The following is a 15,030-nucleotide window of genomic DNA, read 5'->3' on the forward strand; positions in this document are numbered from 1 at the left end:
TGTTTTTGTTTCAGGTTTTATTTTGTCGTACTTGAGGTTTTCTCAGTCACCAGAGATTTTAGACAGAAGTTTTAAAAAAAAAAAGGATCATTTCAAATACTCTAAATCATTTTCTTTTTTGTTTTCATACCAGTTTCCATTAATTTAGATGGAAAATGTGATGAGGTGAAGGAAAAATGTGAAGCAGATCATTTTGTTAAGGAATGATTGTGTTTGAAACAGGTGTTGTGATTATGTAACTTGAGTTTAAACTGATGCGTCATCCTTTTTAATAACTCTGTTGCAAGAAACTCCTGCTTTTTAGTAAAATATGGCCCAGTTTATCTTAGGCTAAAGGAAATAAGAAAAGGATTTATTATCAGTGCTGCCACTTAGATATTTCAGCCTAATCAAATTCAATCATATTGATCATCTCACTGGTGTTCTGTATCAATCTGGTTGCTCTGTTGAGTCAGTGTGTCGTAGTTTTAAACCTTTTATACCTCGTGACTTCTTTGAAGCATAGAAATACCTGCTTGCAGCCCCCGTGACAGGTGTTCATAAGCAAAAAGGTGAGCAGCTCAACTCTTTTAATGGTTTTCACTTTTCAACTTCGTTTGATCATCAGATGAGGCCTTCAGGCTGAAGTTTTCCACAACGGGAAAACTGAATTATAATTTTCCACCAATTTTTTTTTTTTATTCCAGTGTCCAGGGTTAAGAACCAGCATTGTTGGCAAACAGGCTCCTACAAGGTCCAAATCCATTTGTTAGGGGAACTTTCTCTCTTGCCATGAAACAAAGATCTGGCAGAGTGTTGGTGTTTTTGGCAAGTTAGAGCCAGCGGGGACAGAGAGAGTGATCCAAACTGATTAGTCGTTTCATCTTGATCCAATCTTTTGTTTTGCTGACGCACAACTAGCAGTTACACAGAACACTAAAACTATCTTATGGGTGAGAATTCTAGTTAAACTATTAAAATTTAATGATCTTTACATCTACTGAGCTCAAGCCGCTCATGTAGGGCAAAGGTGAGCGCCGTGACCTTGGCCCACATTGGAGAATGTAGGCCAGGCCTCCCGGCGGTGATTTTTTTTTTTTCTGTCGGACTAGAGCGCGACTGGAAAGGTGGGGCCTGAGCGGGTCTCTGAGGGGTGATTTGAGATCCTTATCGCTCCTGGATCAGGATGAGATCATGGCCTTCAGAGTGGACGGTGTTCGGGTGGTTTCACAGGAAAAAATCCGGACTGACACTGGCAGCGGTGAGACTGAAACGTGCCGAGATCAGCATCGTGCCACAGCAGGATGTTAATGCAGAACGTCTTATTGTGACCAGTGAGGGTGTGTGTGTGTGTGTGTGTGTGTGTGTGTCATCACTTAATTGTGTATGAATGTGTATAACTCGCTGCGCCCTCTGGGTCAACTGTTCGAGCACAATTTACTCCCATAATGATATTGTTTACAGTCACATCAGAGCGATGTTATCCAGGAGAAATAATACCCCATACTGTTTGAGGAAACATTTAGCAGATACACAAAAAAGGTTGTGGAAGACACATTTATATCGTTAAGAGGGTGGAGAGGCTGTCTATTATTAGCAACATAATTATCTTGAATTGCTGATAAGCGCATCTTCAGTTGCTTTTCTGTTTCCGTTGTTACTTCTTCGTTTCCTCTTGTTATTTATGTCTGTGAGGGAGTTTTTTAACATGTTTCACTTAGTTTTTCCTCCGTGTCCTGATGTGAAGAATTCTGTAGGTCTGTCTGTTTTTTTTATGTTAGTTGTTTATTAGGATAGAGATCTAGCCTAAAAACATCTTTAATCATCTGACAGTTCAGCTGCAATCATTATATATTTTAGTTTTTGATTATTCCATGGCTCGTTAAACTTTAAAGAGTAAACTTTATTTATATAGCACTTTTCCAAACACATTTAAAAAGTGCTTTGCAGTAAAAACAACAAAGAAAAGCAGGAAAATTGTAAAATTCGCTTAAAAAAATGAGTTAACATGGCAGGAGAATAATATTAATATATAATATTAATATTAATACAATAAAAAAATCTAAATTGTCTTTAAAAAATAATTAATTAAAATAAAAACAGCGTGCAACAAAATGAAAATGGGCTTAGCAAAGAGGGCTGGTGAAATTGGAGAAAAATTAGTTTGTAAAATGTAAGAAAATTTGAAAAATGCCTTCAAATTACTTTTGTCAAAAACCCAAAGATGAGTTCAATTTTCGGTGATATAAAATAAAATAAAAAATCACATCTGAGAGGATTTGCTGAAGATTAACTGCATATCAAAAACAGTCGGTTATTAATTTTCTGTTGATGAACTACTCAGCTAATTGTTTAATATTCTAGAGTTACCTGGTCTAAGAGCAGACATGATGCTGGTTTGAGGTGGTCTGATGATGTTCCAGCAGTGAATCCACCTGTTCACCTCATCATTTGGCCTTCTCCCCTCAGCCATCAATCACTTTGCTCTCCATCCCCCCCCCCACCCCCATGCACCTCTGCTGAAGTGGGGCCACTGCCCTTTCCGCCGCTCTGCATCTGAGGAATGTGGCATGTAACACACACACACACACACACACACACACAGAGGGAAACATCCCCTCAAAGGCAGGACCGTACAGCCGATGTGGTGATGTGCACAGCAGCATGTTTGAAGGCCTCTCTCTCTCAAACAGCCGTGTTGCTTTTGCTCCTCTGGGCTGAGCTGCTTATTGTGGTTTCAGAGGGATGTCGGTGGGAGTAATGATGCAGGGTTACAGTGTTTTATGGTGTGAATGATGCAGGATTATGTGCTTTAAGATTCAAAGTTTTAAAAAAAAATTTATCGATCAGGGAAAAGTTGCGACTGAACCTGTCGTAATTTGTCAGTAGCAAAATTTAAAAATATTGGATTACAGACTTACCTGGTTCCAAAAAGATGAATATACAGTATATGACTTTGATGAGCTTTCATCCTGCTGCTCAAAATGTCTGTTTCAACAATTACAGTCTTTAACCACTAACCTTTAAATAAAGAGAAACCTTCCTAGAAGAGCAACGGAGGAGGAACCAAAAGACATGTAACGGGTATATTTACAGACTAGACAAAAGTAATAATAATAATCTTTATTTATATAGAACTTTTCTTAACAAGGTTACAAGGTGCTGCATATGTAAAAGCAATAACAGAACAACAACCGAGTAAACATTGTTGAAGAACGAGGTCAGCAGTTTTCTATATTTGTCTGATTCTACTTACAAGTATTGTGTGTGTCAATGAGCCACGGCGCCGCACTGGGTGACATGTTTCCTTGTCCCTGCTCATTGACATGTTTTTCAATAGTTTTTGGACGACAACAGAGGTCTGTGGCACAGAGGAGTATGATATATCAAGCTTTGGATACACACACAATACTCGTAAGTAGGATGAGTTCATTATTAGTTTGGCCTCTGTACATGAGATTTGCTGACAATAAGAAAAATATAGAAAATCAGCCAGAAAAAGCCTCAATAAAATCACACAACTAGAGGGCAAAGAATGAAGGAAATAAGATGTGCTATATGCACTAAGCACATAAAAAAGATCACCTAATAGAAGCTTTTGTGGTAAAATTACAATAAGGAGAAACAGTATGACAATATTAGGCAAATATGAAGACTGTAGATCAGAGAGGATGTAGAACAACTTCCAGGTGTGCTGGTAGTTATAAAGTTTTGTTTGACAATGTACTCACAGTGCATAATATTGGCTCTTATTGCAGGAAGTGAACGAGCAACTTCATATCATATCTCCTTGCTGCAGTGATGTAGAAGTGTGCTCCAGGGTGTGTCAGTACACTGTGACATCACAGCACATTTCTGAGCAAACACAAAGGGAAGTGAAACAGTAGAAATGTTGAACCAGAGACAACAGTGAAACTCCACGATCTGGTGTTCAGTTACTCTTTCAACATTTATATTTCGGTTTCTGAAGTTTTGAGAGTCGTTTCCAGCTTCACTTCCTTCTTTCTCTGCATCCTTCTAAAACTATGTCAGCTTTTTTTTTTTTTTTTTTCATCCCTCCGGCCTCTCCGTCTCTAACAATCTCAGATTCCAGATAGGATTAGCTATACTGGACAGGCAGACACAAAGAGCCACAGCTGACTGTTTCTGCCTGCTTCCTGTCTGTCTGTCATGCTGTGAGAAGATGCTCACACACATTTAAACACAAACTCAGCATCTAATCAAACCTCACAAACAAAAGCTCAACATTATTCAACCTCAGAAAACTTCTGCAAACTGACATTCCACTAAAAATCATCAAAAAACAGAAAAAAAAACCTTCAAACCTTTTGATATTTTTCTGCCCTGCTGCTGCCAGCTTCATGTCAGCCTGTCAGCCCACAGATGCCCTTAATGATCCCTAACCCCTGTGACCTTTCACCCCTGGAGCCCTTTCACAGTTGGGGTGTTATTCCCTGAATCGCTCTCCTCTCGTCCATTGTTTTAAAGGGCTTTCAGGCAAAAAGAGATTAGTACTGCCTGGAAAAAATTTCCATGAATTTGACGGATGCTGCACAATTTTGTGCTTGAATTTGCATAATTGTGTTACACTGCAGGTGGACTGAAAGAAATTGTGCATGTTTTAGTTGTTTTTTTTTTAATGCACTTGAACTGCTTATTTATGCTTCATTCATTTCATTCATTCATTTAGAGACAAGCAAACAATTGACAAACTTGTGCTAGAACTGTGAACTTTTGAAAATGTAGTTTTTCATGTCTGTATCTCACTTCTAATATAGTTTCTATAGTTTCACCTGGATATGATTTTATACTGTGCTAAACATCAAATTCATACAAAGAGAAGCTTTTCTTTTTAAGGTAACGTATTATCTTCCACTGTACCACTTTACAATAAAACATACATTATAATAGGTGATTAACTGACACCAATTACTTAATTAAACATTTTTAGTAACAGTTTAAAGATTATTAATGTGTCATCATAATGCATAAATAAAAATACATTTTCAGTTGCCAGGTTCCCTCAGGTTAGCATATTTCCTCTGGCAATGTAGACCAGCTTTAATTGGTCAGAATCCCCCTCATGTGGTTCTGAAACGAGTATTCAATAAATCAATCAGTTAATTGACATCATTAAGATCATCTGGTTCAGGTTTCTAAAGTGTGAGAATTTACTGCTTTTCTCTGCTGCATATTGAATATCTTTTGGCTTTGGACAAAACAAGACATTTGAAGACGTCACCTTGGGCATTTCTTTCTATTTTCTGACATTTTAAAGACAAACTAATGAATTGGTTAATCATAAACATAACTGACATATAATAGATATATATATATTTAATAGATAGTGCAACTACCTATTTATTGTAACCCTACTCTCATGAACTGTTTGACCACCTGGAACATTGTGGAAAATGGCTACACAGCCAATATTCATTTATTAAAGATTCACTCCAGACATGTATTAAGACATGTAAAAAATACTCTGCTTTGAACAACAATGTGTGTCTGATGTGGTTTTTCCACAAAAAAAGTATAATTACCACATTAAATATCTTAAAATGGCATCTACTCCTCCTTCATTCAAAATCCTGAATCTATGAATATTCAAATATTGTTCATTTCAGAAGTTTAACCGCTGGACATAAGATGTTTTCTCCACTCTGACGTCTATTCTCAGTGTTTGTGCACTGGAGGCTTTAAGTTTCCACATCACACTTGTCTAAGTTGCATACTGGACCGGGATTGGCTCTAAACTACTGTAGTTGTGATGTCACAAATCCTGCTCAAAGGTACACAACATAGACTCACAACTTTCCCTCTTTCTCCAGACAAATGTAAAAATAGTCTTCCAGTATCAAACTCTGCATGTTGCTATTATTATTTCTGTTTTATAAAAACATAACTTATCTATAAAGCATACAAATATTTACAGTAACAACTTACAAATCTTGTGTAGCTGCTTCACAGTTAATATAAATATGCTGTTAAATCACTTCCTTTTTGAGCCACATTTGGGGAAATCCAGCTGGCATGTCGCTCACATTATATTTGGGTTTACACACTCTGATACCAGGGAAGCAGACTGAAGGAAGTCGGGCTTAAACATAACAGCCTGACTCTGTAGTCGGCTGTGATGAGAGCGTCTGACTCTCTGTGGTAGGTGGTTCAGTCATGCAGGACTCCCTTTAGTGGCTGACATGCACTACAACTTTCATTCTTGAAAATACACTGCAGTCTCATGCACAAAGACAAAAGAAAGAAAAATAACAACCCTTTACATATCAGTTTTGTTCTGATATAAATGAAACTTTTTTAAATTTCAAGTGTTGACTTTTTGCATGTGTTCTGCAGCAGTCCTGAGAGTTGTGAGCAAGAGTTTTCCTGCAAGATGCAATTAGTGTGGAAACAATACACTCAGTACACCTCGATCCTGATCCTGTTTGTGTGTGCACCAGTGTGTGTGTGTGAGCTTTAGACTGGCTGTTTGTTTACTTAGCCACTGATTGCTATATCCCCCAGTATGTTAATATGGAAGCCAAAATTAGAGGCTGAAGCTAAAAGCGGCACCACCAGCGCCTCAATCCCTGAGCTGATTGCAAACATGGTGAATAAATGTTGGCATGGCAAGCCACTGCAGCCCGCCGTGTTGTTTTCAATCTTCGTCTTCATCACATACATTTTGCTAACCATGCCAAATCAGAAATGTCTCCTAATCCCACCCAGACATTCCTCATGCTGCCAGGCATCCTCTTCATCTCAGCAGAGGGTTGTCATTCACTGCTTACCTACGTATATGTGCAAGTCAACACATGCTTTCGTGTGTGCTTTATCTGTTTAAAATTGCTTCGCTCTGATGATACACTGTATATTGCAACATGTTCTCATTCAGGCAGGAGTGAAAGGTGTTAAACACTCCCTGTTTCGGCTTCTCCTCTCATATTTTTGAGATAAAACTGTCCCCTTGCGCTCCATTTATCTCTCTTGTTAGGAAAACACTTCAACTGTTGCTGTTTAAACTGTTGTAGAAGTGTCTCAAACTACACATAAAAACTTAAATATTATATAAAGTCTGATTGAATATTTGGCAGCATCTTTTATAAATATTAAGGTTATGGTTAAATTTATGACTGTCTGCTGTAGCTTCAGGTATGTACCTCCAGTTGTAGCATTATAGACTTTGCACTTCAAGCCAATATTCCCTTTAACCCTCCTTTAATTTATTTTCCTTTAGGTAGCTTTAAGGTTGTAAAAATCATCTTCCACACTGTCTGATAGTATCACATATATATTAATCACATGTTTTGACTTGTTCCAGCTCTTCATTGAAGCTATGTGATGTTTGCTTGCTCACGGGGGGAATGTTGGGTCTCTGTAAATTAAAGAGTACGGTCTAGACCTGCTCTATGTGAAAACTGCCCTGAGATAACTTCTGCTGTGATTTGACGCTTTATAAATAAAATTGACTTGACTTGACTTGACACATTTTCCTGTAACTCAGCTTGAGATATTTAATATACAGTTTTGGGCACTAAAGGTAACGTGAGGATGCTTCCAGAAATAATGTCATGATTAACTTTAATCTATATATTATCTTGATACAAAGTTCAGTAAACAGAAGAAACCTAAATGAAACCAATATTTGGTGTGAGCACACTTTGCCTTTAAAACAGAACCAGTTCAGTTTTTCAAGGTTCTTGGCAGGTCGGTTGTTTCAAGCATCTTGGAGAAGTTGCTGCAGTTCTTCTGTGGATTTAGGCATCTCAGTTACTTCTGTCTCTTCATGTTAATCCCAGACTGACTCCGTGATGCTGAGATCAGGGCTCTGACATACAGACTCTGACTCAGTCTGTATGTTTTGAGTTGTTGTCAAGCTGCAGAATAAATTTGGGACCAATCAGACGCCTCCCTGATTGTACTGTGTGATGGATAAGAGTCTAATCATCTAAAAAAAACACTTTTATACAGCACTGTATATGGGAACCTCAGGCTCTTGACTAGGCCTGAAATAACATTATGTGTCCACAAAGAGCAAGTGTGGAATGAAGGATCTTTGGTGATTGGGATCAAAGAGGTTTTAATCACTGCAGTTCTTATTTAAAAATGGCACATAACATAAAAGGGTTACTAACATGTTTGATGGATGTTCTGAGTCCTTTAAATGTGTTTTAAAGACGAAATGTACGTGCTTTTTATACGGGTTGAATCAAACTTAAGAGTAAAAGATAAATATGACCAAAAAAAAGGTAGAAGTTACAAGGGTGCTGGTATGTGCATACACCTACTGTATGAATTCCCTTGTACAATACCTGTGTGTGTGTGTGTGTGTGTGTGTGTGTGTGTGTGTGTGTGTGTAGCTTTAGGAGTAGTTTAACCAAACCACCAAGCTCCATTTCTCCTGACACACACTCCACCCCTCCTCCTCCTCCTCCTCCTCCTCCTCCTCCTCCTCCTCCTCCTCTCCCACACCCTTCATGTTCCTTCCTGTTTCCTGTTCCGCTGTCCGCTGCACAGGAAGCCTGGTCGTGGTACTGGGTTGCGACAAAACTCGTGAGTCACCGTGCCGTTAAAAACTTTGTGGACTTTGCAGGAGAAAAGACCATGGTGTTTTTTTTTCTGATCTCCATCTCTAACCATGTTAGCTCTCATATTGTTTCTCAGACAAATGGCTCATGGGGTCTTTAACTCTGTATACAAAGACACATTTGTCCTCTACGTTCAACCACCTGCTGACTCTTGGCTTTACTATCTATGAGTAAGCGCTGTCCAGCTGGGGTGTTTGTGGACTGTATGCACCTGCTGACTCTGATGTAAGTCTGAGTCAATCAATAAAAACATTAATTAAGTCTCATTTTGTTTGTGAATCATGCGCACTGCTACATTTAAGGTTGCTCTGACGTATCCTGAAAGTGAATTAGAATACGGGCCAGTGACTTGCTGGTGTGAGGAGCTCCGGGGGAGTTGAGGGTTGTGACCCCCTATCAAATGCAGAGGATTCACGTTCGATGAGATCATGCTTGGTCAGTTGAGGGAAATGACTTTAGACTCGCCTGACCCGAGGCCAGCTTCAGGGTTCAAAGATCGTGTCATGAGAAGTGACTCCATGCCCCCCCTCTCCCTCCCCCCAAAAAAATGCTCAACCCTCAGCGGCTGCGCAAATCTGAAATGGACACGCAAACGTGACCGACGTCTGACATGACCTTAACCATGTGTCTCTGACTCAGCTGGGATGCGGCAGGTCAAGTTTAGAGGTCAAAATAGTTCTCTGTGTGTTATGTCATCGGTCTTTATGAGATATGTTTGTTATATCAGCAAATGTGAAGCCCATGTACCTGACATGTATTTCTCGTTTGTTTATATTCATGTTCTTCACTCCCTTTGATTGGAGCTTGTATTTGCGTTTCCACTCTGCAACACTTAACATTTGCTCTTACAATAAAACACAATGAAGCAAATGTGTTTCTGCTGTCACAGCTGTTTTTTCCAGTGGCCATTACAAGCTTTAAGTAAATCCCTCCTTCATCTTCCAGACTGCTGTGTATAGGCTGCGTGTGTGTGTGTGTCCATGCTGGCTGGAATGTCTGCCGGCCAGGCCTTTTATTAGGCTCATCCATACCACCACATTATAGGCTCCCGTAGCCAGGCAACTGCAGGTTCTGGCTGGTTACCATGGAGAGCGCCCATTGAGTGACGTCGCTGGCCCTATTCGCCTCTCTCCTCATTGGAATGAGGGCCCTTTTTTTAAAGGTGCACCCCCAACCCTCTACACACATGCACATGCACACACAAACACACACACACATACGCTCACTTAACCCCTTGCTCACACACACACACACACACACACACACCCTGCGCTTCATCACCCTCTGTGCGGTGACTAGAGGAGTGGAACTAACAATCTGACAAAAACATCTCACTGAGGCAGACCAGACCGGACCTTCCAGGGAGTGTCTTTGTGTTAGAAATCCTCATCGAGAGCCCAAAGTAGGAACGCGTATCGTAGGCAGCCGTACTGGGAGTGCTGGGAAATATTGATTAAATCACATATTACATGTTCTTTCCTTGATGACGTTATCTTATCTAATCATACAGACACATTTTACTCAGTTATAACAGTGATAAGTTATAACAAAGTGAAAATGTCTCTCAGATACAGTGCAGGCTGGGTAAAAAAAGTTATATTTTAATAGTTGAGTATGGAAGAAAGACTGCAAACAATTATTTTCATTACTGATTAATCTGCCAATTACTTTCTTGATTAATTGATTACTTTTTCATTCAACAATATGTCAGACAATAGAGAAAAATGTCAAGTTCATATATTCAAATTGCTTGTTTTATTTTTTAAAACCAACAATTTATCTGTTTAATATCAAAGATGATAAATATTCACATTCACATTCACAGAAGCTGGAACCAGAGATTTTTTTTTGTAAAAAACTGACTTAAACAATTAATCAATTATCAAAATTGTTGCTGATTCATTTTCTGTTGATCAACTAACTGATATATTCACTGACTGCTTCAGCTCTTCAATAAAGTTTATTCTTGACCTTGGAAACATGACATTGATTAAAAAAACAACAACTTTTTTTCTGTTTTTCCCAGACCTTTTACCCGTATCACATGGTCTTCCTCGGCACACAGAGTTTACTCAGTTGAATTTCTCAACCACAACAAACCAGTAAGTGGACGTTGAGTTGGGATTGTTTTCCTCAAACTACTATTTCCAACGTCAAGGATGCATTTTCATGCTTAACTTTGGGTCTGCTATGGATGAAATCATAACAGCTACTGAGCTCTCATGTCAACAGATCCGTCTCCATGACAACTCAGCAAACTTCATCTGTGGGTGAAGACTGTGGGATCTGGTTGAAAGATGTGGAAAAAAGCTAGTATGGTGAGTGGACTCTGAGTTGGGATTATTTTGTTAAACCATACCGTAATATTATGATATGATATCTAAGTTTCTTATTATATTTTAGGATATTATATTGATATTGTTCTCTGTGTGCCTATTTTATACTGACAGTTAATATTTCTCCTTCACTCTCCTTTAATAGCACAGCTGAACATGCATTGATCACACACTACTCTGACTGTATGCAGTCTCTCTGCATGGCCATATTTTCAACTTTTAGGAGGGCATATGACCTGCTAAGATTCTTAAGTGAGCAGCAAAACAAGTATGGATAAGCTTTTGTAATCCAGTCACAGTTTTAAATAGGAGGGCTGTTACTCACCCACTGAAACATTTTGTGGTATTAAGTTTTTTTTCTATTGTTAAACCCAACAAGTTAAGCCCAACTCTTTAATACATTTATTACAACATATATCATCAGCAATGTGTGGATAAACGTGGCGCCCATGAAGCAGCTGCGGATAAACTACTTGTTTTTAAGTGATGGTGTGTAATCTTTTGTCATGGAGCCCATTAGCATCTCCTCGGTGAAGGGAGATGGGGTTGTGACGACTAATGAATGGAGTGACTTGCGGGAAGACGATTCCAGCAACTTCTCCTTAGCTCTAATTTGAACGCTTTTCATTGACTGCGAGCGAGGAGGGGTGGGGGTGGACTGAGAGGGGTGGTGGTGGTGGGGGTGAGGGTGGGGGTGGTGGAGTATTGTGAGTTGAACAGCAGAGCCCCACTCTAGCTGAATGGGCATTGTCATCTGGATTTCTATGGCTAACCAAAATACTTTCTCCCGCCGTGGGGGTTTATGGATTCATGGTGGGAACGGCATGCATTACGCACAGCCGTGGAGGGCAGAACATCACAAGTCAGTTGTCAGTTTTGTTTTAAGAACACACTTTGGAGTTCAGACAATATATTCAGTTTAATCTTAATAAAATGAAACAATATTGCATCTTCGTATACATGAATAATGAATCATTACATGAAACGTCAACAAACCAACAGAAAACAAAGTTTATTCCTAGAATTTGTGAAAAGAAAACAGATTTCCTGCAGTGACAATGATGCAAAAACCTTTTGCAGGTGCTCAGTGCAGCCGACTGTAACATTTCATGTTGTGACCTATAGATCTCAGGCTGTCTGGGATCTACAGGTCCAAATTAAACTGCAAACTTTATAGTCAACGCCATCAACGTCTGCACAACACAAGAGCCTGTCCAACGTTTATTAGGGCTTTACCATGCATGCACTTTTCTTCTTTCTTTCTGTTACTGGACATTGTTGAAGTCCTCAACATGTCGGCGTAGTTCCACTAAAGGAAATGAATGTGTGGGAGTGCAATTCATTCTCAGTTACTGTACAGGTTTGTGCTGACAGTGCACATCAAGGCAAAGCAACGGTGTATATATTTAATGGCAAGAGTTCCTCTAGAAAAGAAAAAAAAACTTTGCAGTTACAACAGTAAACAATTCAAAATACTAATCATTTCGAAAACTTACAAAAGCTGGTACCTAACAAAGATACTCCTTTTTGTCGTGAGCTACCTCTTGTAGTTGATAGTCTTTTTAAAAATCTCCTGTAGATACAAAAAGGATTTGTGAATTTGTGGTCCGAGCTTATTGAAGGGCCAGTGTAAAAAAAAACAGCAGAAGTGTTTCCATTGATTTTCAAAGTTCAGATTTCTATTTTTAAAAAAAACTGCAGGTGCAAAGATAACGTCCGTCAAAAAAAAGTTTTTCAAAAGCTGCAGGTCACTTTTACGCACCGCCTGCAACGAGCCACATAGCTACACATAATTCCTCTTGTCATAGTCCCCGTTCTGCGTGGCTCTCTTGGTCTGTGCGTATTTTACCGAGTATCCCGAGTTCCCGCTGGAGGGACAGGAGCAGCAGAGCAGCGCTCCTCCGATCAGCAGCATCGCCGTAGCTGCCCAGCCGATGTAGAGCGCAGCGCCGATCTCCCTCTTCTTGGATGGGGGAACCTGCGGGTTGTAGAAGTCCGATATGATGCTGTTGGCCATCCAGCAGAGAGGTACCAGCACAAACAAGCCACTAATGATGTAGATGGCCCCTCCGGCGTTCACCACCCGGGCTTTTACGTATTCTGTGCGGATACAGTTGGTGCACTGTGCCCCGGCAATCACAACCATGAGCCCCAGCACGCCCATCACCGAGGAGATGATGGTGAGCGCTCTGGCCGCCTGCAAGTCGTGGCTGAGGGCGAGGACGGAGTCGTGCACCTTGCACTGCATCTGGCCCGTGCTCTGCACCACGCACGACATCCACAAGCCGTCCCAGATTGTCTGAGCCACCACAATGTTGGCTTCGATGAAAGCCGTCACCTTCCACATAGGCAGCCCGCACGCAACCATCACCAGGAGCGAGCCAATTACGCACAGCGACAGTCCCACGATCTCCAGTCCGGCCGACACCATTTTTTTTAGCTTTTGCGTTCAATCAGGTCTGTCCGAAACTTTTCAAAGTCTCTCCTGGATTTTCTTCTTGAGAGTAAGGTGTATACTCGGCTTTTTATTTACGGAGCGCTTCGTTCTCGCCTCGTTGAGCGTCAAATCGTTACTTGCGCATCGCTCACCACATTTAATCGGAGATGTAAGAGACAGCAGCTCTTGGTCCCTTTGTTAGTGAGGGGATGTGAAAACAACTGGAATCACAGTAGCACTGGACCACGAATATTTGCGGGGTGGGGGTGTGTGGACTCAAGGAGAAACTTTCATCCAATCAGCTGTAGCCGCATCCCCAAGTGACCAATGAAAACGCAGGGAATTTGCGAGCCAGAATAAAGCGGTCCAGGGCGCATTGTGCGTTTGAACAGTTATTTACAATGAATAGAGGGGGCAAGGGAGGGGGTGAAGGCACATTGGGGGTGTTTTAAGTGTATGGAGCTGCTTAAATGCAGTGGTTTGGTGAATCAGGGCGCTTGTTATTGATTTTTCAGACATGGAGGCTAATGCCAGTTGTCTGTGGTAGAGTCTACATAAAAGAGCCATATCACACCCTGTAATAGTCTGTGTATGACGCGCTCTATTGTCTGTCTTTAAATGGTAGAAAATAAGAAATGAAATACAATTCATGTTCATGTTTAAATATATTCAGTCTTTACAAAAGAATTAAATAGTTCATTTTAAAGCTTCCTTTTACTGGAAAAACTATCTCACATTAAATCCACCACTTTTTTTTGATTATTCAATATTATATATTTAAAATCAGGTTTGCTCTTGCTTTTAAAGTTTATCTTTGTAATAATGTTGTCGTATTCGTTTATAATTGTTATGTCTTGTTCACCATGTTCTTTTTTGTGAGCCACTCACAATACAGTAGTTTGTGAAATGAAATGACTTGGCAGACAGGACTGTATTTTGTTGATAAAACGGATTCACCTGATCTTTGAAATTCAATAAATGTACTATTTGATAGTACTTTTACAGAGGCATATTTCCATATAGGCTACTGTATACTCCATGATGTTGTTTCTTTATGTAAAGTAAATATATTTTGCATAGGAATAAGTATTTGGGTAGAAGTATCACAATGTAAAAAATACTTAATACTTAAAAAATACTTTAAAAAGTTTTATTAATCAATTCATTTTAACTGATTTAAATGATTTATACTGGCTACTGTTGGGTATCTATCAAAATATATAGACAGCAATATTTTAATAGCTCATCTAAAAGCTTCATATGTAAAGTAATGAATGTGAATAAAAAGTACAAATTTATCCTCTGAAAGAAGTGGAGTAGAACAATAAAGTTGTATAAAATGACCTCAAATGTACAAAAGTGTAAATATAACACTTAATTTCCTCCACTGGATTGTAGATATGCTTATAACATTGACTATCTACTGGTTTATGGTTTATGGACACTTCTTGGTCATAAAAAAATCTGAAATATAAACATAACTTGACTTTTGCCAGTCCTAACATGTATTTTTCACTCGGCCTATTACAACTTGGCAGCTGTGGGGACAATTTACAATACTTTTAAAGCAAATTCAACTTTTCCCACTAATTTATGAGTCTGTGGGCAGAGAAGAGCCCGTTACTAGGCGAAATATTATGTTGAAGAAACTGTAACACTGGGGCAGCCATGTTGGATCTGACAGCCAGTGCTC

The 15,030-nt window shown here is 39.6% G+C and overlaps 1 protein-coding gene across 1 annotated transcript; it reads right to left on the reverse strand.

Moving 5' to 3' along the window:
• Positions 1 to 11,800: 11,800 nt before the first annotated feature.
• Positions 11,801 to 13,588, reverse strand: cldn5a (claudin 5a). Its single transcript, XM_067614335.1, has one exon. It carries the CDS (start codon positions 13,329 to 13,331, stop codon positions 12,684 to 12,686), a length of 648 nt encoding a protein of 215 aa, XP_067470436.1. The 5' UTR covers positions 13,332 to 13,588; the 3' UTR covers positions 11,801 to 12,683.
• Between the last annotated feature and the right edge of the window lie 1,442 nt (positions 13,589 to 15,030).

The sequence above is a fragment of the Thunnus thynnus genome, chromosome 2 (genome assembly GCF_963924715.1).
Source record: "Thunnus thynnus chromosome 2, fThuThy2.1, whole genome shotgun sequence".
NCBI classification, from domain to species: domain Eukaryota; kingdom Metazoa; phylum Chordata; class Actinopteri; order Scombriformes; family Scombridae; genus Thunnus; species Thunnus thynnus.

Bases quoted from the DNA above. Each gene is read 5' to 3' on its own strand.
- cldn5a (XM_067614335.1), bottom strand. From the start codon at position 13,331: ATGGTGTCGGCCGGACTGGAGATCGTGGGACTGTCGCTGTGCGTAATT.